Source organism: Larimichthys crocea, chromosome XIII, assembly GCF_000972845.2.
Source record: "Larimichthys crocea isolate SSNF chromosome XIII, L_crocea_2.0, whole genome shotgun sequence".
NCBI lineage: Eukaryota > Metazoa > Chordata > Actinopteri > Sciaenidae > Larimichthys > Larimichthys crocea.
The window spans coordinates 40,330,314-40,352,217 of NC_040023.1; the positions used below are offsets into that span (position 1 = coordinate 40,330,314).

General features: G+C 41.3%; 3 protein-coding genes across 3 annotated transcripts; all 3 read right to left on the bottom strand.

Moving 5' to 3' along the window:
- Positions 1-809: 809 nt before the first annotated feature.
- rbm24a (RNA binding motif protein 24a) lies at positions 810-11,492 on the bottom strand. The gene is made up of 4 exons (XM_010737931.2): positions 11,041-11,492; positions 9,685-9,808; positions 9,240-9,294; positions 810-3,492 (listed from the first exon to the last, which is right to left on the bottom strand). Exons 1-4 carry the CDS (start codon positions 11,206-11,208, stop codon positions 3,144-3,146), a joined length of 696 nt encoding a protein of 231 aa, XP_010736233.2. The 5' UTR covers positions 11,209-11,492; the 3' UTR covers positions 810-3,143.
- A 2,019-nt stretch (positions 11,493-13,511) lies between these two features.
- On the bottom strand, positions 13,512-18,143 carry stmnd1 (stathmin domain containing 1). Its single transcript, XM_010737930.3, has 5 exons — positions 17,688-18,143; positions 16,310-16,487; positions 16,115-16,227; positions 14,657-14,788; positions 13,512-14,547 (listed from the first exon to the last, which is right to left on the bottom strand). Exons 1-5 carry the CDS (start codon positions 17,754-17,756, stop codon positions 14,101-14,103), a joined length of 939 nt encoding a protein of 312 aa, XP_010736232.2. The 5' UTR covers positions 17,757-18,143; the 3' UTR covers positions 13,512-14,100.
- A 1,145-nt stretch (positions 18,144-19,288) lies between these two features.
- On the bottom strand, positions 19,289-21,699 carry LOC104924551 (uncharacterized). The gene is made up of 8 exons (XM_010737932.3): positions 21,564-21,699; positions 21,283-21,430; positions 20,971-21,096; positions 20,654-20,859; positions 20,283-20,535; positions 19,978-20,085; positions 19,666-19,889; positions 19,289-19,558 (listed from the first exon to the last, which is right to left on the bottom strand). Exons 1-8 carry the CDS (start codon positions 21,566-21,568, stop codon positions 19,354-19,356), a joined length of 1,275 nt encoding a protein of 424 aa, XP_010736234.2. The 5' UTR covers positions 21,569-21,699; the 3' UTR covers positions 19,289-19,353.
- Between the last annotated feature and the right edge of the window lie 205 nt (positions 21,700-21,904).

The following is a 21,904-nucleotide window of genomic DNA, read 5'->3' on the forward strand; positions in this document are numbered from 1 at the left end:
CAGTATGTGGGCCAGGTTCATGTTTCACCAGGGACCAAAATACTCGTTGGAGCTGAGTAAAAGAAGGCAGAGACACGGCAGCACACTCTTCATAACATGACTTATTGATTAGAGAGTGGATGAATCATTGATACACAGAGTCCCGAGAGACTTTATTATGTGTCGTATCCATGTAAACTGTGGGTGTGACTGTAATGCGAGAGTGGTTCACATAACATCTTCTCAAGACGGTTTCACAGTGAGGAGCAGCATCTGGTTTGTGTGATGTGTTTGTCACGTCACAGGTACAGAAATAAGATACACACTCATTATGAAACTCAAATAAACAGGCAGGTCTTCAGTGTGATAAAAGGCTAAACAGAATTAGACTATATGACTAAAGTGTTTAAAATATATAAATAAACAATCAACAGGCTTTCTCTGTGGTTGCTCTAGTGAACAGCCAGCGAACACGTCTAACACTGGCTCTGATGTTAAGTAATAATCCAAGCTTGCAACCCAGTTTAGCCAGCAAGATAGTTAGCAACTTTGCTAAGCTAAATTTGTAGTTACCGTGTGAGTGATTGTTTGTCTCCATGTGTCAGTCCTGTGATGAACTAACTGGGTTAGGCTACAGCCCCTCAAAACCCTGATGAGGAAAGGGGTTATAGAAAATGGATGGATTGATGGATGGATGTGTATGTATAGAAGATTACTCAAATGTGTCTAGTAAAAATGATGAAATAGCTGTAAAAAGACAAGTTTGACATTCAGGACACCTGACATGGAGTGTCATTGCAGTCTTCATGAAAAGAAACGTCACCAAGCTCTTTAATTATCGAACATTTTATTCCAATTTTGAGTAAATGGTGTTGAAATTCTGAAGTAAAGGTTTTAATATCAACAGGACCTTTGCATTTAAATAGTAACACTTTACATGCCTTCATCCAGTGACAATGAAAAGCTTCCTTAAAAAGTTTTTTTGTCATTTATTTTTCATATTTCCCTTGTAAGAAATAGTTCAAGTATAAAAATTCCCAACAGTGTAAAATAGGCCATCTGATGAATATTAAGCAAAAAGAAGCACAGCTACTGAAACCTCGACAACGACTATACATTCTAGTGGAGAAAGCAGCATTTTCGCTTGTTTTTTTTTTTCTTTTTTGTGAAAATTATTATTATTTTTTCGTCTCATCTAAACACAGAAGAGGCAGAGTACAATCTGCATGCAAACAGGCCTGCATTTAAATAAAGTTTCTTCCCTATAAAAGGCATAAAGGCTTTAAGCTAATATGTAATGTCATGTTCTAAAGAATCAAAAAGATAAAAAATAAAAGTACAGTGCACGTAACAGTATCTTAAATAACTCCTACATCAACATTTTTGGTTGAGTATGTTAATAATAATGATAATAATAATAATTATAATAATATTATTACTAAAACTAATCAATAACTTATATATGCCTTGAGATGAGTACATAATGATATTAATACAGTACCGCCACTAAGTCTCTACTCTCAGAGCGCCAACATAGTCAACCCTCAAAAATAAATATCTTAAATAGTAGATTTCTTTCTTTTTTTCTGTATTTTTCTCTTAAATAGCAGTAAAAATGTAAGGCACACAGACCAACATAACGTCAAAGAGTCAAACCCCCGTCCTCTCCACCCCACCTGGTGTTCTTGACAGACATGAGGCAGGCCAGTTGTTGGGGTGGCTTTGGTGTAAGTGTGTGTGTGTGTGTTTGTGAGTGTGTACCTGACAACAGACTACAGCAGCACAGAGGTGGAAGTGCTGACAGCTGCAGGGCTGAATGACTGAGGGGTGGGGGGGCCCTACTGTGGGGCTCTGTATTGGGTGGAGGGGTGTGAAGTTGGTTCCCAAATGGGCCCGGCCGGGGATTAAAATGTGACAGCTCAACAAACGAGCACAAGTGATGCGTTCTTTCCAGAGTGATCTGTCTGTGTGGTGCTGGAGCGGCTCTGTCCACCCCCACCAGCAGCTGCTCTCTCACCCTCTTTTCTTTTCTCTTTTTTCCTTTCTATCCATCACAGAGCCACAGAGAAACACAACTGTGCTGCCTTTGTCTTTGACTGCTATGTGTGCAACTCTGGATCTGCATGTGTCGGTGTGTGTGTGTGTGTGAAACATGTGGAAAAAAGCGACTGATTTAGTGTTTCTCGTTTGTCTGAAGCCATTTTCAACCTCTCTCCTTTTGTCAGTGCGTGCTGTTTTGTTTGCCAAGTCCCTCTTTAGTCCAAGAATCAAGTCAGAGTTGATGACATCTTCAGTTTTTTGTGTCTTTTCTTTGCTGTTTTGTCTCCCGGTTGATTTGTTTGCTTTGCATAGGTCAAGAGGTTGAGACACAGAGTAAAAAAAAAAAAAAAAAAAAGGGACATTCAGCATCAGGAAGATAAAAAGGTAGTTCTTCAAATATGTGTGACACGATGAGTTACAACTCTTCGACTCTTCCTGACAGAGGTCACATAATAATAGCTAACACGTTGGAAACGGTTCCATTTCCCTGATTATCAGAAAATATTAACTCCAAAAAATGCACTTGAAAAGACAAAAAGAACAAGAAGAGCCCCCAATGTGTAACGATAACAATAATAAATATAAATGCTATGGGGGCTTAAAATAACCGAAAAACACTTATGGAGAATCACAAGTGAAAAAAAAGAGAACAGTTTTCTAAACTAACGTTAAAGACAGCAATAGGACTTAAAGGCTTAGTGTAACACCTATACCAACCACAGGGATTAGTTCCTGCATTTCTTTTCTAGAAAATAAGTACTCTACTACAATGATAATAGTAATGATAATAATAATAATAATATTAATAACAACAACGATAATAGTAAATCACTTTCCATTATTTGTTCTGCGACTTTTTTTCATTTTCTCGTTTTTTGGTTGAAGCACAGCAAGTTGGAAAGTTACTGTAAAAAGTTCCCACCTCATCATCATCATCACTACCACCACCACCACCATCATCATCACCTTTTTAAAGCAACTCTGCCTCTGAGTCACTGACACGCCCACCCTTAAGGCCACTCCCTCTTTCTTTTCCTTTGCTGCTTCTCCTCCTTCTCGTGACCAATCAGCTGTGGCTGGGGGCGGGCCTCCTCGCTCTGCATGTCCAGTGGTTGCTGTGGCTGCTATTGCATGCGGTCAGCTTGCAGCTGCTGAGGCTGGTACTGACCGAATGCTGCGGCTGCAGCCGCGGCTGAGCCCGGGGCAGCGGTGGCTAAAGGCTGCTGGACCGCATAGCCGTAGCCAGCAGTAGCCACGTAGCCTGCCGCAGCAGGGGAGGCAGCATATGGATACTGCTCATAAGCGGCGGCTGCAGCTGCGTTGGCTGCAGCTGCTGAATACTGTGCGTAGGCTCCGGTGTAGTCGATGTAGGGGGAGGAAGCGGTGGCAGGTGCTGTGGCTGCAGGTTGCACGTGAGGGATGACCACACTAGGCTGTACGAAGGCCTGAGGGTACACGTAGTGGGCCGGGATGCTGTGAAACAAACACACATGTGTTAGGTTAGTTTGGATCATCAAGTCTGAGAGTGATAGCACCCACCCTAAAACCCAAACCCAACTCCATCACACTGCGGCCAAGCGCCCTCCCACCACCCACCACCCAGCCCCAGTCCAATCCACCAGTCAAGAACACCAAGGAAATGCCTGCTAGTATGGATTAGAACAATATAGGGTTGCCAAAATAGAAATCTCTCTGTGAAAAGAAGACTGGAAGGTGAGGAAAACTTTGAACACCCAGAAGTGTTTCACCTCTGGGTCACTGTGAAATAATCACATTTGTATGGTGACATTTGGAGGAGGGGGTGATGTCATGTGCTTTACGGGATGCAACATGTGCACAGGCTTCATATTTTCTGGTCAGTTTTGTGGTGACAGAACTACAGAGAGGCAGAGGGAGGTGAGATGAAAAGAAAAAGTTGGGGATCGGTAACCTGCGGCTCGTTTTCCCGTCACATGTTTGATTTCGAGATCTGTCGCCCTACTGCCTACTGCAGACCGAGCGGGCGGGGAGGTGAGGGAGAGGGGAGGCTTACAGTGCCAGAGGCGGGGGTGGGTTTGCGGACAGAGGAGATGAGCCCAGGGAAGCATTGTGAAAATGTCACTGCCACTTTGACAGCTGGACAGTTTTCAAAAAGGGACGCTGCTGGCCATTTCCCCCTCTGTGTTGGGACAAAGGGCCGGGGAGGCAGCGGGGGGAGCCGGGACTAGGCTTCGCACCCAGAGGGATGTTTCGATTAAATAAACAATTATGAACAATGAGCACATTCTGCCCTCCATGACATAGCCCTATCCCACCCCACACGCTCTATAAGGTCTGGAAACTCAGTCGGACTCAATCATGAGGGGAGCTTTTGAAATTTACACTACTGGTTCAGAGCAGTGTTAACTTTTGACTGCAGGTAAAAAGAAAAAACTTCAAAGCTTTGAATCTTTCTGTGAATTTGAGTTTTTGATGTCCCGAAAAGAAAAGAAAAAAGTCCTCCCTCCACGTAGATAAAAGAAAAGTCAAATTCAATCTCACTTTAATTCAAATGGCATGAGAAGCATCAGGCTCGACAGAAACTATTTGATTTTGTTGCTCCGGCAACAGCAACGTGACTGTAGGTAAGTTTGAACAGAGGTGGCTCAAAAATCTGCTGAAAGAAAATCAAAGAAACCAAATATAATCAGCTGAGTGTGCATAAATGAACATCAGGTGGTCACTTTTTTTTTTTTTTTTTGAGTCTGAGGAGAGGAGGTGCAGGAAATGTTGAAAGGTTGAAAGGCAGGATCTATCGTGGCAACCCTATTGTCAGCACTCCATTATCCAATCCAACCCACATCTCAACCGAAATCAGTGCGCCAGGAGAAAAACAGGAAAAACAAAACAAGAGCAAGGCGTCAGAGAGGAAGAAATATGTAAAAATAGTCCACCTCGACTAGACTCATTACAGAAACAACGACGACAACAAGGGCACAGCACAATCACTCAACTGAAAAGACACAAAACAGAAATGGGAGTAAATTGAGTAAGAGGATATGCAGAGGTTTGGTGTGGCTGAACTGAGCTAGTGTTTTCTCCAGAGTTGCTCTAATTGGAAAAAAAATGCACTTTTATTATCATGTGACACTGAAACGCTCCTTTGAAACCAGCTCTAATGAGACTCAGCAGGCTAAGGCAGCTTTCCAGGATGATTCCAGAGGACACCATCTCTGAAACTCCCGCACAAACCAAAGGAGGGACATTTCCTGTCTGCTCAAGTCAAAAGTGAACTCACTGAATTATTCACTAGCAGCAAGCTGGGAGGACACTCCTCATACTGAATGATGACACACTCAGTGAGCATTTTATAATGTGTAATGAAAAGTAATATTAGCCTAATCGTGGTTACACGTCGTCTGGGTTTTCTCATACCAACCCAATGAAGGCTTGTTCAGAGATTTTGTTCTTGATCTTTCAAATTAAATCATTAAATTGAATTATTGTTCTGGTTTTAATATTTCTTGCAAGAGGTGATAAATCATGAATATGTTCTGGTATTTTGTAGATGTGTGCTTTCTAACATTCAGTTTTATTTTGTTTGGCTGCTAGTACAGTGACAAATGTACCTGTACGGTTTATGTAATATGATCGAGCTGAATTTACAGTATGTTTACAATGATTGTAGGTACTGATTAAAACATACATGTCTGAGAGGTTATCTTCATCATTCTTGAGACTTCATGAAGAAACGATGACTTAAGTTAAAGTGTGTTTGCAGGTCTCCCTGGAATGTTGTATTAATGTTGTATAAAACCTTTAGAGCAGCACTTTAGTTAGTGCTGAGGATTAAAAGTTTGACAGAAGTCCTCATCTCTGAGCTATGTTGGCCACTACTAGTTTAACACTTGAATCTCTAACTGAACTCTTAGTAGTTGAGGTGCATTGTGGGCAATGTAGGTGCCAGGATTTAAAAATAGAAAGATTCATGGAGAATATTTGCTGTCTTTTTAATCAGACACAATCTGCAGTAGAGCTCCCTATCATCCATTTTATTGCCTTTCAGTCAGTCTCAAAAAGGTCATGACTTAAAAAATGTCTCCAAACTTTCTGTTCCACAATTTATAACAGCAGCTACTGTAAATGATTGAGTGCAGAGGCTGCAGCTCAGACAGTCTTAGCATTTTAAAAAAAGACTTCCAGTGCTGCACTTGAAATCTAACTCATCGCTCAGAGAACTTTGGGTTGTAACTTTGCTGTCTCTGATTCCCCACTGCCACTGTATCTATGGGACACACACACACACTCTCTCACACACACAGAGGGTTTGGCTATGGGAAGCAAAGCTGACCCTTCCCAACATGCCCCCAGAAAAAACAAATTACCATCTTCACCCCAGAGTTCAAAATATAAAAAATATCACACTAACTGTGTATTTTGAAGCCATGCTGGTACCTTCTGTGTGACAACTCGCTCTCTGGGCGTGCATGTGTGTGTTCTTTACTGGAATGTCGTGTTCACGCAACCCGGTGGTCATTAAAGTTCAAGGCTAAATAAAGGTTCTCAGCCATCGTGCATACCGTCTGCTGAGGGAGAGAGCACAACACACACACACACCGAGGTGAGAGGATCTAATGTGCGTGAGGGAATGTGTTCGTAACTAGGTGGCTGTGCATGTGTGTCCAACAGGAAAGTATGAAAAGTTGTCAGAACACACTTGTGCTGCTTCAATAGAGATGTTTATTGTACTTTTAATATGACCAAGAGACAAACAGATCTGGTGTTAAAGTATCATCATTATTTACACAGAAAGCTACTTGGATCAATTCATTTGTGTGGATTTGCAAATTGCTGAATATTGAAGTTTATTAATGACAAAACTAGAGTAGTATTCACTTTACTTTACACAGGTTTATATATAAGTGTAAAACTAATTCAAGATGTAATCAAGTCAAGATTAGAGTACGCTGAAACATTTTTGTACGTGCAGATAAAGTTTTAAATTCAATATCCTGACATGAAGATGCAACGTGTGAAAGAGGCTGTCTCCATATGTAGCTCTTAGCATCATAGTGAGTTCCTTTAATTTATGAGATGTATCTACTTGGTTCATCTTATACTGTGTCACACAACGTATCTTTTCTTCTTGGCTTTTTTTAAGTTGCTTTTGGGGGATTTTTTCCTTATCCAAATTGAGGGTCTAGAGGATGCTGTTTGCTGTACAGATTAGAGTTTATGATTTGTGGTTTTGGGTTTCCATTGGAGTTTCCATCATGGGAAAACTTTCACATTGAGGAATACAAACCTGAGGATACGCTACCCTGGAGACAGTGGGCGAGGGATACCCTTTAATCTAGTTGATGAATTTGTGTCACATCATTAAACTCACAATTATATCCTTGTTCTCCCCTTTAGTGTGTCCCTACATGATCTCAAATCTGGACGTCCAGATGTATAAAATTGTTTTCACTACATGCTGATTGTGGTATACAAACTGAGAAATGGCTCTGGCTCAAATATGATGGTTAAGATGTATGTGTAAAGGTTAATGTGGCCCCTGAAACATTCACCCTAACCCTGTTTAAATGGCCCCTGCTCTGCTGTTAGATGACAGAAAGACACGCTCCCACTCCGTCACCAGACCCCCCCAACACACACACACACACACACACACACAACACAGAGCTTCACGCGACTGCAGCGTCAGCATTCGGGGCTTTGTGTGACACAATGGGTGCGCTTGTTTTCCTTAACACCACGAGCCCATGTGACGAAAGCTCACTCCGAGAGAATGAGAGAGAGACAGAGGGGGAGAGAGGGAGAGAGGGGGAGATATCCAGACATTTGTTTGTGTCACACTGGAGACTTTGGTGAGCTGAGCTGAAAATGAGCGTGCATGTGAGCGGACAAAGACACGCGCACACATAGAAAAACAATAAGAGCACATACTCATATATACCAATACAACTACACATGTGCACACCTACGTAAAGACACTATGCTATGACTAGAACTCACATAATAACTGATAAGCTTGTCGTTCATTCATTCATTCATAAGTCGTCCACATACATATTTCTGATGGCCCTACATGACCACAAGTCTCGCACATGTGGAGTAGAGGAGAGCAAAGACAAAGAGAGATAGAGACAGGAAGGAAAGACAAGAGAGTAATGAATGGACAGAGTGAACCAGCAGTAATCTGGCAAAGACAGAGACTTTCATAGTGGATTTGTTGCTGCTATGTTGTGTTAATATAAGAAACTGCTAGTAACACCAGGAAGATGCTAAAAGCACACACAGGCAGTGATGGGTTTTGTTATTTTGAGGGGATAATGTGAGGAATGGGAGTGAGGAGGTGATCGGGAGGTGAAAGAAAAAACATAAAAATCACACAGAAAATTCACCACTCACTCCAACAAGACAGCCAAAAAAAAAAAAAAAACATGAAACAGCACATCCTGTTAAACAAAACAGGTCAACCACAAGCTAAAAGCAACCAAAAATAAATAAAAACTTTGCTCGTCCTCTGCAAAGTTAACACGCTTCCACAAAAAAAAAAAGGAAACAGAACACCCCAAAAATCAATCCAGCTTTTTTTTTTTTTTTTTTTGTCATTAAAGTAAGAAAGCACACGGTTTAGCTAACAACACCACTTCATAACCGCACACAAAGCTCTAAGTACTATTCAAATAAAATAAAATAAAATAAAAAAAAGGTCAAAACCCACGTACATGCATCTATAATCACCATTTCGAGAGCTTGTTTGTGTGTGTTTGAGTCTACAGGTAATTCCTTTTTCTCTGATCTGTGATTATGTTCGCAGAACTATTCCACAAACCAGCACAGTTAGCTTAACCGAGAGCGAGCCTGTCGGACCAGAGAAAGATAGATAACATTGAGTCAGGCTGGAAGTTTCCATCATTGTCCACTCAACACACACACACACACGAGTATGTATACACACTCACACACATTTTTACAAACAGGCAAACCTAGAAAAGGCTGTTCGGCTGGATCTTTTGTGGACAGCTATAATGAAGGAGAAATAAACTATATACTGTCTGTCTTTAATTGTTAGCCATCAATTATGTTTGGGGAGAAAAAAAAAGGATAAATAATCAGCCTGATAGTATCAATTATCACACATTAAACTCAGAAAAGATCAAATGAAATCATTTTTGAGTCATTAAGTCTCTACATAAGCAATATGTACATCCCAACAGTCCTTAAAAAAGAAATGTAGACTCATCAGTACTTACCCATAAGGCCTTTGGATGAATGCAGGGTGAATTTGGGGAACGCCAAAAGTAAAACCTGCAAAACAGAGAGGACAGGAATTAATTTAAAGACAAAAACAAAATAAACTGTCGCTTTCTTCACTAATAAGCTAAATAACATGAGCCGAGTTTAGGAGCTAATAACTTCCTTACATGTTCTTACATCTGCTGCAGCTGCCTAAAAAAACAAGCGAACCCTGAGGTGAAAATCAGGAAGGATTGTCTTGATTTTCTGGTTTGCAATAAAAACAACTCCACACTCCCAAACAAACACTGTGGGAACAAAGACACTGGCTATGTTGATTTATTCATCTTGAAAACTGTCTCTTTAAACAAATCTGCTCGATTGAGATAAATAGAAAACCAACATATTTCAGTGGCTTGTTCCAGAAATTAAAATATACTGTATTGAACCACATTTCTTTACCTGGCTGCATCACCCGAGGCTTGGCCCCAAGGTAGGCCAGGTTGACGTTGGCCTTCCTGCCGTCAATGATTGGGTTGGGGTCCTTACAGGCCCGGTCTGCAGCGGAGCGGTCTGCCATCGTCACCTGACAGAAGAGGCAGGAACACAAATAAATGAGAATAGATTATTGAAACAGGTGTGTGAGTGAGTTTAAGGGACAACAGCAAATCATACATTGATTGGAGTGTGTGTGTGTGTGTGTTTGTAAGAAAGAGAAGAAAACTTATTTTGTCTTCAGGTGTATGCTGGTTAATCCTCTTTCTGTGTGTGTGTGTGTGTGCCTGTGCATGTGGCCTTCATTAATAGCAAGTATTTGGCAGCACACACACATCCATCACCCTCATGTGAATGTGTTGAAATTATCAGGGGTGAATGGGAGCCAAGCTGAGATGACTGACTGGCTCCTTTATCGCTCCCATTACGACAACCAAACTTTATTACTGTGCTAACTGGTATCTCTCTTTTGTCACTCTTTTGCAACAGAGGTATGTATATCTGACTGACCTGACCAAAAGCTTTTTAGAAGAGAAAATAAAGGAAGAAATGATGAATGAAGCCAAATTGAAGCAATAAATGTCATCAAATCTGAGTTTTACATGTTAGAAATGTTAGATTCCACCTACAAATACAGATATTTATGCAAATCAAGGGTGACTGTGCAACTTTAAATCATCTACTGGTACTGTGCCAGACTTCTCACACATTATTAAATAGGCACTGGAGAGGCCAAATAAGGTTTGATGCCTTGATTCCTCTTCAGGCAGTCTTGTTACATGTCTGAGTCCATCTGTTATACGTATGAATGAAATAATAACACGATCTGGGTGTTTTTAACCAGCTTTATGTCTCCACAACTGCTTCTGAAATGTTTTCTGTTGTTTAGCTTTTATGACAAGTGGGAGCAAAATATTTCACCAACGTTGTAAACAGCTCTGGAGATGATGAAACCAGCGTAACCGCTTGAGGATAAAACTGCTCTGTATCATCAAGACATCATCGTGTTTAGTTTTTCTTCTTCTTCTCAGCCCACCAGAGCTGTCAGTGTGAGGGCAGCTCACTTTAAAAAACGTGTCAGGGCGCATACCAAAGCGCAACAAGTTGGCGGGTGCGAGATTGCAACAGAAGCCAGTGGCAAATTTAAGCTTATCAAAACATAAACATCCCATGACTGCAGATAAATTAAAGTTAGTCATGGTGTTGTAACAGGCAGCAACAGTCGCACACTTTAACAGAGGCGTGTGATGGCACGATTTCTTTTTCCCCTACGTGCGTAAAAATGTCAGATTGTGCGTAAAACTGATATTTAGTCATACTTACGAATCCATAACCCCTAGACTTGCCGGTCTGTCTGTCGGTAATGACCACCGCTTCTTCAATCTCACCAAACACTTCAAAATATTTCCTGAGACTTGAATCCGTGGTGTGGTAGGGAAGACCCCCGACAAAAATCTTCGTATAGGTCGTGTCCTTTTGCGTGGTGTGCATCGTTAGTGCAAAGTACAATAAATAGGAACAATAAAAAAAAAGAATAGTGCAATGTCTCCTTATCAGTGATTCTTTGGATGAAGAGAGAGAGAAAGAGAGATCAGCTGGCTCTGTAACTTTTCTTTCAGAAGCGAAAACAAAACAAATAGTCGACAAAAATGAAGCCTGGAGGTAGATTTATCTTCCGACAGTTAAGAGGGGAGTTGTGTGGAGCGGATTGTCCCAGAGAGACCATCAGGTGTTTCCAGCTCTTCTTGGTTAACTCTGCTGTCTAACTAAATAGGTTTGGGACCCATTCCTAAAAGCGCTGCTACTAACTCCACCCTATGAGCCCATCTCTGCCCGCCCACCAGTTCGGATAAACAGCTGGGAAACCTGCACAGTGTGAAACACTGGAGCTCCTTCACGAAAAAGATCCGGGCTGTCTATACTAGAAACACGTTTAATTAACCATCAGGGGTCAACAAAAGCTGATTCCACTGATGATATGTTGGGGGACAAAGAGGAGCAGGGAGTTGCAGTATGATTCATGTGGGATTGACTCAAACACCGGGAATGTTTGTGTAGTTTCACAGCCCAGTGAATAAATATGTTGATTTGGGGTTTTCTCTCTTTGGTGAGATAAAACATAGATTACAGTTGGACTTTTTTGGTGAATATGTCCAGTCATGTGTCTCTATAGGTTTGCATGGATTTAGGTTTCCGGCAGAAACAGCCGGCAAGAGCTTGGAGGGGGGGGGGGGGGCACAACTGCAGCAGCAGTGGCAGCAGAAGTGAGCAGACAACAGGTGCAGCTCTGAGGCTCCACTGGAAGGATTCAAGACAGTCCACTTGTGGGGGGTTGACAGAGTTTTGGCAGGTTTTTATGTCACTGCAGCCAGCCATGAGGCATCCAGACGGTGCGGATTGTGCCATGAGTTTGAAACTGTGGCGAATCTAATCACATCTGGCAAAATTCAAACAAACATGGTTCCAATTTTTTTTAGGTCCAAGGGATGAAAATGTTTTGCTGAATCAACTCCTTTATATCTTAAAAAAGATGGTGATCATATCTGTATAATTAAATCGGATGAGAACAGCTTCACCGTGCGTCACGTAATTACGCACAGCTATTATAATGCAAAAGGATCAAGTAAAACAATCAGAGATCAATTCAATCAAGAGTCTCTGAACATGAATGATTAAAATAACTTGTGGAGCTCCTCTGCACTGAGCTGACTGCTGGATACATGGATGGAGCCAGCATGAGTAATTCACCTCCAGTAACGTGAGAGGGAACTCTGCTGTTAATCATTCATGGCGGCTGCAGCTTCCGTGAGCGCCCTACATTTGTCCTGTCTCCACGTGTTACACGGTGAGAAGACACTTTTGCACATGGGAACGTCTTAATGGGACATGTTTAATGCGGAAAACTTTGTAGTGCCAGTTAAATGGTGCTCAAATTAGCTTTTCAGCAATGTGTAGAAATGTTTGGCTGATCATTCATCACCTTTGTGGGCTAAGAATGAAAACACAATCAAAATATGTATTTTTAAAAAATAACTATGATGAGGAGGAGACACACACACGCTGTCACATCCATCTGATTGTGAACTGCCACAGCAGGACTCCAGATTACAAAGAAATGCAACCTGATCGAGCGTCTTTTCTGTGGTGTCTCTGTTCACTCACTATTTTATTTATGCAGCCACACGCGCTTTAAAGTCCGAGTGGATCCGTGAAAAAAGGGGGGACCAGGATCGAGTTTCCAAGGCTCAACAAAGGGAATCTGGTCAGGTTGCGTCCAATTGTTGTTTTCTGTTCATGTGCAACATGCTGACTGGTCTGAATCCTTTTATACAATAAAAGGCTGTGGGCCCCTTTGAAAGCTTTAATTATACTTTATTTCCAATAAACTTTAGAAAAAGTGAGGATGTGTCTGACCAGAAACTTTATGAATGTGGTTCACATGTAAGCTGGAGTTTGTCTGTAAATTAATGTGAATATACACATTTTTCATGATAATAAACTATCTTTTTTTTTTTTTTTTTAAATTAAACTTTAATCAAGACAAAGGATGTAGTGCTGCAGAGCTGAAACTGTAACTTTGAGCTCTGGCACACACCTGTCAGGCAGAGAAAAGGGCAAAGATCACTGGAACAGCTGAATACTCACAGCTCAGTCACACAGAGGTCGAACTCATCACAAGACCTCTTGGAAAACTTCTAAACTCTAAAAGTTAAAACTGACTCCAGTTGTTGGGATAATTTCATAAAGATTTTCACATGAAATCATACAAATTCAATAAGCGTCCGCAAACATCATTTAGGGAAAAATGTGAACTTTATTGACCAATAACATCACCTCCTCGCACATCTTTACGCATGAGGCATCTTCTTCACATGCTGTCAAAACATCCTCACAGTAACTCATCTTAAAGGATGAGGTGAACTGACTTCAAGGAGCTGTGCTACAACTTTAACTCACTGAAACAGCGCCATCTTTTGTCCAACAGAATAACTGCACAGAGTACAAACTTCACCTTGAAATGAGACATTTAAATGCAAAACTAAACCGTCATTTAAATTCATTTTGTACATTGGCAAGAACATTAAGCCTTGGTTGTGTTTGTTAAAGTAATAACTGAGGTAAATTATATTGCATTGGAAATCAAACCCTCATATTCCTGTGTGATTATCACCGAGCTACAATATTACTAACAATTTCCTCCCTGCAGTGGAAATAAAAACAATAGTCTTGACTGTAGAGTCAATCTGTTGTTCCAAAACAATACATACCGCATACAGCTTTAACAAGTTTCATCAGGCCTCTCGTCTGTGCAAAAGGAATTACTTTGGCTCCCTCCCCTGCTCTCTTTTATCTAACTTATTGCTGGCTCATTAGTGTAATAAATTAAAACATCTCCTCTTTGTCCTCTGCACGTTGAAAGCTAGAATCATTCTCCAGCTCCCCTGAGGCTGAGAGGAACTGATCCTTCTCAAGCTCCTCTACCTGAGTCAACTCCTCCTTTTCCCCAGCACCGTCCTCACTTACCCTTTCTGCCCCTCCATTCCCTCTGTTATCTACACTTCCCCTTCCCTCCACTCTCCCTTCTCTCCTATCTGCACTGCCCATTTCTTTTTTACACTCCTCGCCGTCACCTCTATTCTCGCCGCCCTCGGCTTCCTCACGTAGGACCTGGCTGTGAGGCGGTGGATCTGTGTGGTCTGGTGAGAGAGAGGACTGTAGTGGCACCACGGGTGTGAGGGCTGCGTCCTCCTCTGCACTGGAGGTGGTGGCTCGGCTACGTACACGAGCTGACTTGGCTCTCAGACGCGTCTTGAGCTCGTCCTCTTTTAACTGAGAGAGAGGAGGAGGGAGAAGATGAGATCAAAAGGTAGAGAAAGACGCAGAGAAAGAGCTGAGGCGTTCAGGTACATGATGACACACACATAAACACACATCATACCTTGCGTCTTTCCTCAGCTAGTCTTATTTTCTCCTCGATCTCTTCTTTGCTGGGGAGATTTTGCATCTTGCTGGCCTTCAGGGACTCCAGTCTGGCAGGAGGTCTGCGTCTGACCCCCTCTGAGTCATTCAGCTGATACACAATATGAAAGATAAATCATCTGTCTTTCCTTAGTCTCTTTTTCAGCCTTCAGTTCTGCTATGGCAAGTCCAAATTTATGTTGTGAAAAGGTTTATTAGATACCATATATTACAGGCTTTCTTTTTGAATAATTCTCAATGCATAAACTTCTTTCTACCTGTGTGTGGTGGCCAACGTGTGATCAGGCTGTACTCCACACCACTCGCCACCTTGTTCCCGCCACTGATTATCTTTCATATAGTTTTACGGAGCCATATAGCATCATATCAGCTCATTGTTTTTGGCTGTTTCGGTTCACTCTCATGGCTTTGTTTATGGCTGTATGGCTGGTTTCAGTGAAAAAACTCCATCCGCTCAGCAACGAACAGCACACAAACACACCTAGCAACTAGTTGATGAACAACTAGTTGATGACGGTGGTCAATGACTTGCACATATGTAGTGCTTTACTACTTGAGCAAACAAAAGGTCTTTACAATCTGTCTCTCATTCGCGCACACACTGACACACCGATGGCAATAGAGCATGCAAGGCATTGGCCTGCCTGTCAGGAGCAACTTCCTCAAGTTGACATCAAACTATCAACCCTGTGATTAGCGGACAACCTGCTCTACCTCCTAAGACACAGCCTCCCTCCCCGGTAGAGACCACGAACAGAGCTATGAGAGTGAATATTGGATTTACATTCTTCAGTTGAACAGACACATGACTTTAAATGAATGCTAATGTTTCTCCGTATCAGTTCAGAATATATTAGTGTTGGGTTCACTGGCTTCCACCATGTGTAAGTGGCAAAACATTTTTTTTACTTCTGCAGGCTTAAGTAATTACATTTAGTAATCCTGCTAATATCCTGCTGATAAATTTCACCGACTTCAGTCATAGAGGAGCAAAGTTTGTTCTGAGATTGAGCTTGAGCATTATGTTAACAGTCAGTGGCCACAAAATCTAAAGTACTTAGCATATTTTATTGATCCCCAAACTAAGGGAAACTGGAGTGTCACAGCCACATGTATTAAACACAAATAGGTATGAGGTAGATGAGTTTTGAAGTGGCTAGAGTCTCGATAGAAATTTAAAAAGTCTAAGAGATGGTGTAGGAGCCAAAACGTGTATTTAATTTGCAGTGTTGATTTGTTTAGATCACGCGCGTCACCTTCACTTCCGGTAATTGGCACAGGCGGTGTGGTTGTGGGTGCACCTTATTTTTTACCTGCGCACTTGGTGGCAGGAGTTTTAGACAAAGAGTCAAGTGCAAGTGATCTATTATTTGTTCATAATATACGTCCAAGTGTATCGTCATGTCCAAGTACCCACCATGATGCAATATGACTCTCCACCCCCGGGGCCCCTCTCTCCGGCTGGTCCCACTGGGATGATGCCCTCGCTCAGCAGCTCTTTCAGGATCTCGCTGGAGTTTTGGCGCAAGCCTGAGAGACGGACAAAATAAAAGCACTTCAGGACGTGCGCACAGGGTGTTTTATTAAGCATGTTTGAGAGACACATACTCACCATCTTGTGTAAGCCTGTCCGTCTCACTTTCTCTGACGCTCGTTAGAGGAGGGAGTTTTGTGGGCACTACTCCAGGTAACGGAGGGATCTCTCTGTGCTCCATGACCACCCCGCTGTCTGTGGTGCCCTTTGACACGGCCGAGTCTCCACGGCCATCGAGTTTACTTCCTGTCTCATCCTGAACGCACACAGACACGATAAGAATAGAAAAAAAGGACATATTTATAACCTGGCTGCACTCTGTCTTACAGACATGATGTTGTCATGGTGACATCTGTGTGTTGACATATTGCCATGAACACAGTAACTCGGGAACGATAATGAGACATGGCAGGTGACACGTACACATTATTTCATCATTAGTAAGCTGTGAAAATCTGTGACCAGTGACAAAAAGTACTGCACGCAATCACAATTTTGAGATACTTGTAGGTCATACTTTACTTCAAAATTTCACTTAACCATGATTATCATGTTAGTATACAAATATTATCAATTTATATCTTCTAATATGCTGTAATTAATTATTAAAATACCCAACAGTATATGAAGTTTAAAAGTGAACATTAAAATGTTGCTTACATGTTAAAGCATCAACAACACTAATTCAATAACAATATAATAATACTTAAGATATTATAACTACATTTTGATACTTTACATACATTTTGATGATAACATTTATGTACTTTCATTTTTCAATTAAGGTAAAAATTCAGAAATATGTAGATAAAGAATGGATGTATTAATAAATAACATATTAAGGTGATGCATTTTTATGCATTATATAAATGTTTTTAAGAGGCGGTTTAAAATAGAGCAAAACTCATCAATTATCCCTTATTTAAATATCTCAATTAACGAAATTATAAGGTAAACCAATGAAGGCAGTTTCATACTGTCTGTTTTGATACTTGAAGTACATTTAGCTGATAATATGAAGTAGTTTTACTTGTAATTAAGTAGTTTAATATTGTAATATTGCTACTTCTACTTTGGTAAAGGACTTTAACACTTCCTTTAGTATTTTTTAACGCTGTCCTGTGCTGTGTTTTGATAGTTATTATACAGTGACTCAGTAATAAGATACTTTAGTTAGAGGTAGTACAGTAGTCAATAACAAATCTCCTTTTAGGGTCACAAAATTTAACGGCACACTGATTTAGCTGTAACACCTATAATGGCTAGTCTCGTTAAATATCGGCCCAAAAGTGTTAGTTAATAAAATATCTTTGGTGTAACTGACTGTAAAACATCTTTTGGACACCATTGTCGACTAAACCTAGCCCAGAAGACTAACTAAAACAGGTTTTAAGCCGGACTACACGGTGTGAGCTAGCTTCGCTGAACTAAAAGTGGCGGGTTGCTGTGAGCGTACCTCGTCTCCGTTCACATCTTCCGGTGTCAACGGTTCGACCGTTGAGTTGGTGGAGCTGCTGCATCCCATATTCACCTCACAACAACAACGATGTCAAACAAGTCCATAAAACTCATAAATGTCACGTTTAATTAATGCTCCGTGTGTCTTTTCTCTGTTATCTGTCCCGTGTAGCCTTGAATTCCTTCACACACACACACAGGTAGTCTCCATGGACCCGGTGCGTTGCTAGGGGGGCCGTTGCTACAATAAATCTGACCCGGTTAAAGAGGCGACACCCAGGGACAAGCTGCGGGTGTCACGACAAAACACCGTCTTCACGCTTCTGTCCGTGCACTGATCCACTTTGTCTGATGCGTTACTGACACTGGAAGCCTTGAGGCTCAATATCAGGTCACAGAAAGGACCGTGTGAGGTCAAAACCGAGTGTACAACCTCCAAACCACAAGACATCCATGTCCAAACCAAAACCATACACACTGTCTACATGTATGATACTGAGATCAGATTCCCATCTGGGCAAAATGGGCACTTACCCTGGAGGCTGCTATGTGGCAATATGATTTTTAAATAACCATGAGTCAGTTTCTTTCATCATCTGCTTAAATAAACCTGTATACTATTTGTTTTCTGTACCATATTCACCAAAATCACCTGAAATCATATAAGGACCTTGCATTATATCTGTCTTGTATATGGAGACTCAGATTGCACCTTTTAGTTAATTAATTGATAAATAATACTTATTGTGCTGTTTCAGGGGTGACCACTTCAGGGATTTGTTCTTAAAGGGTAAATTATTATTATTATTTTGACAATCTGTATTTCAATATATCCAGATATATAATTAAAAACCTATTGTTGATGGAAAATCTAACTTATTTTAATTAAAGATATAGGTTGACATGAGACTTTGTAATTAAAGGTTACAAGGTAATTACTGTATCATGTAACAACACAGGATTGTATAAAGAGATGGAGTTTGAAGTGATTATTTTAACACATCATCAGGATGAACAGTATATTCTAGTATAACATTTTTTTTTATAGGCAACACAACAAAAAGAAAGAAAAGGACAAAGAAATAAGAGGATCCTCAGGATGTTAAAGAGCGGTATCATGCAACCAAAAGGCTTACAGATCATCAGCCGGTGGGAACTTGTCACACTCACCCGTTTGAACTGACCAAGTGACTTAGAATTATGTGAAATTAATGTCTAAGATCACGCGTGAAGAATAACTGTGTAATCAATGCGTTGAAAGTCACATATACTTGAATTAGCTGGCTTACCATAAAATTATCATGTTAAAACGTGAAAAGTGATTCATTTATTGCTTCCATGCTTATAGAGGTGCCCCGTTTCAATATTTGCATACTTGCATATTTTTAATGAATTTAATGAATTTGTGTTTCCCAAGTTACCACACAGAAGGGATCAGAGTTGTTTGTTTAATCTGCACTAACACAAAATTTTCTGTCATGGACAGAAATGTATTTAAACCCATTTTGTTTCATATGTCAGCATTTAGAAAAAGGCCACATATGAGTACGGTCAAGGTTACCAAGCAGATTTCAGAGAGAGTATCTAAAGAGACCAATATGATGCTTTGGGTTTTTTTATTTACATTTTGCAACACCACATGAAAAAGACCACAGGGGTAGTCTCTACTGGAAGTAGGAGAGAGCGCTGGGGCGGGCCATGGACGTGCAGAACCTCGGCTTGTTGGCGAGGATCACAGTGGTGTTGAGCGCTGGCAGGAAACTCTGGTGCAGAGTCTGACATCTCTGCTCCACGTCAAGGGCTTGAGCATTTTTGGACAGTTTGTTTTCAAGGATCATCAGACGCCTGTGTGCAACCTCCAGGTCCTGCCTAAAGATACAGTTTAACATAAAAATGAGTAACGATTTTATGGTCAAAGTGACAGATGGTATCATTAGAAAGATAAAACTGTGACCTTAGTGAATGGACAGACTTACTGAGAGCGCTGGAGTACTGAGGGAAGTCCGGTTGCAATCTTTGCCAGGTCATGTTTCTCCAATGAGAGACTGAAGTAGGGGTGGTCCAGGCAGAGTTCATGTCCGGGTCTCTGGTTGAGGAGGTTCAGCCGATGGGTGACCTGATTCAGCTTGGAATCACAGTTCCTCATCTGGCCCTGAGCTTTATTAATGTCCGTGTTCAAATCAGAAATCTCATCCTTTATCTGGAGAAACATCACAAAAAAGGTCAGGTACAATTGCTCTGTGGTTGGTAGATTGTGTAAAATTGAGATTACAATCCACTGGACTCACCTGCTGCCTCTCCCAGATCAGTGTATCCTGGATTCGGTTCAGCTCATTGATCTTCTTCCTCAAGGCATCGCGTGTTTTGCGGCACTGGCTCTCATAGGCATTTTTTTGCTAGAATAGTCACAAATATCAGCAAAGTTAATGATACAGACGCCTTATTTTACATGATCTGAGCAAAACAATCTAGTCAATGACTTAAACCTAAATCTTTGAACTCCCTAAGATTTTATATCAAGTTTGCCTCAAACTCTTGTATTCAGGTCAGGTCAGGAGTGTGAAGTTTTGAAGTATAGTCAGGGTTGTCTTACACTGGCCAGGGTAAAGCGCAGGTCTCCCCTAAAGAGAGAGGAGTCCTTAATCAGGTTTTCAGCTGTCAGCTTGAGGTCCTTGCAGCGGGACAGCCACTTGTCATAGCTCACATGGTTGGGCTTGTATTGGTCGGCAGGGAACCGGGACTTTGTGCCGTTGAAGTCACGGGTGATACATTTGGTGGTGAGCTTGATGGCTTCACCCTTGTCCTGGAAATCTGCCAGAAGCTGAGCGCGGATCTCCTTCAGAGAGCTGGAGGAGAGAGAAAAGATTTGAGCGCAGGGACAAATGCAGAGTGAAGCTGTTTAGGTATAACAACAAAGCAAAAAAATAAAAAATACAAGTGAATAACTGAATCTGTCTGTCACACCTGAGTTTGTTGAGCAGGATGCAGATCTGCTTCTGGAGCATTTCCCTGATCTCATTGGTCAAGCGCTCCTCTGTCTTCAGCTGAGTGAAGACGCAGTCATTTCTCAAGACTGCTGAGCTCAAACTGTTACTGACCGACACACAGTCGCTCATGAGCTGACAGTACAGCTGCTTCTCCTGGAGACGGGCCTCAGCTGTGTCTTTCATCTGAACACATGAGAGCAGTGTTGTTAGTTAGATCTTTTGGTACGGTGTTTGCTTTCCTTCTTTAAGCTCGGAAAGGTAACTTTTCATTTTTTAGAAGTATTTCACATGTACCTGCTCCATGGCACTGATTTCTCGGTCCACTTGTCCAATGCTCTGAGACATCTGTGCCTGCCACTGGCTGATCTCTCCATGCCGAGTGGTGAGATGCCTCATTGTGCTACGAGTAGCAGAGGGGATCTAAAAAAAAGACATTACACATGTGAATATATATTTACAAAATAACAATCTCATTATTTAAATCAAGCAGTTTGTTCCATTTTCTTCAAACAGATGCCTGTTCTGCTCACTTTAGGACTTAGGATTTAGGACAGACAGGAACAGAAGTCTAGTATCAGAGAAGAGAGATCAGCCGATGTTCCTTACCCGTGAAATATCTTCACTCAGGTTGCAGACGATTTCCTCGTCAAGCTTCAGGAATCTGTTCATCTGTAGCTGAGGTCTGCTGCACACCAAGTTTGTGTTGGTAGACAGGACAGGCAGAGTGAATCTGACCTGGTCTTTCTGTGCACGCCTAACAAACACAATGTTTCATGTCAGAAAAACACATCTTCTTCCTTGACCTTGACCGAAAGCTCAACACTCATTTTTAAAAAGTCTACATGACAATAAGACTAAGTACTATGAAGCTGAAGAGATGTACTTACAACATTTTGGGGGTTTTCTTCCAGATAAAGTAGGGAAAGGTCGAGTCGAAAAAGTTAGATCTTCTCAGTTCAAGGCACAGAGCACAAGTGAGGTCTGCTCCAGAAGGTGAACCTTATATATGGAATTTGACCTCAGCATCTAGAATCATGCCAAGCTGCATAAATTAGAACATAGATACCACATGTGGTTGCTATGGAAACAATGATTTAGAAACACACACGCATTTTAGAGTTAAATACATTAAAGATAATTATATATAAAACAGCCTTACTTCAATAAATCAAACCAATTGAATTGTCATTGATATACATAGATATCAGGACTAAACCAGTGATGCAGC

Bases quoted from the DNA above. Each gene is read 5' to 3' on its own strand.
- LOC104924551 (XM_010737932.3), bottom strand. The intron at 20,086-20,282 runs GTAAGACAACCC...TGACTATTCTAG, and splicing joins TGCGCTTTACCCTGGCCAGT to CAAAAAAATGCCTATGAGAG. The intron at 19,890-19,977 runs GTGAGTCCAGTG...ATGTTTCTCCAG, and splicing joins TGATCTGGGAGAGGCAGCAG to ATAAAGGATGAGATTTCTGA.
- stmnd1 (XM_010737930.3), bottom strand. From the start codon at position 17,756: ATGGGATGCAGCAGCTCCACCAACTCAACGGTCGAACCGTTGACACCG. The intron at 16,488-17,687 runs GTACGCTCACAG...GTGTGCGTTCAG, and splicing joins AAGATGTGAACGGAGACGAG to GATGAGACAGGAAGTAAACT. The intron at 14,548-14,656 runs GTATGATGTGTG...CCTCTCTCTCAG, and splicing joins TAGCTGAGGAAAGACGCAAG to TTAAAAGAGGACGAGCTCAA.
- rbm24a (XM_010737931.2), bottom strand. From the start codon at position 11,208: ATGCACACCACGCAAAAGGACACGACCTATACGAAGATTTTTGTCGGG. The intron at 9,809-11,040 runs GTAAGTATGACT...CTCTTCTGTCAG, and splicing joins AGTCTAGGGGTTATGGATTC to GTGACGATGGCAGACCGCTC. The intron at 9,295-9,684 runs GTAAAGAAATGT...TCTGTTTTGCAG, and splicing joins GCCTCGGGTGATGCAGCCAG to GTTTTACTTTTGGCGTTCCC.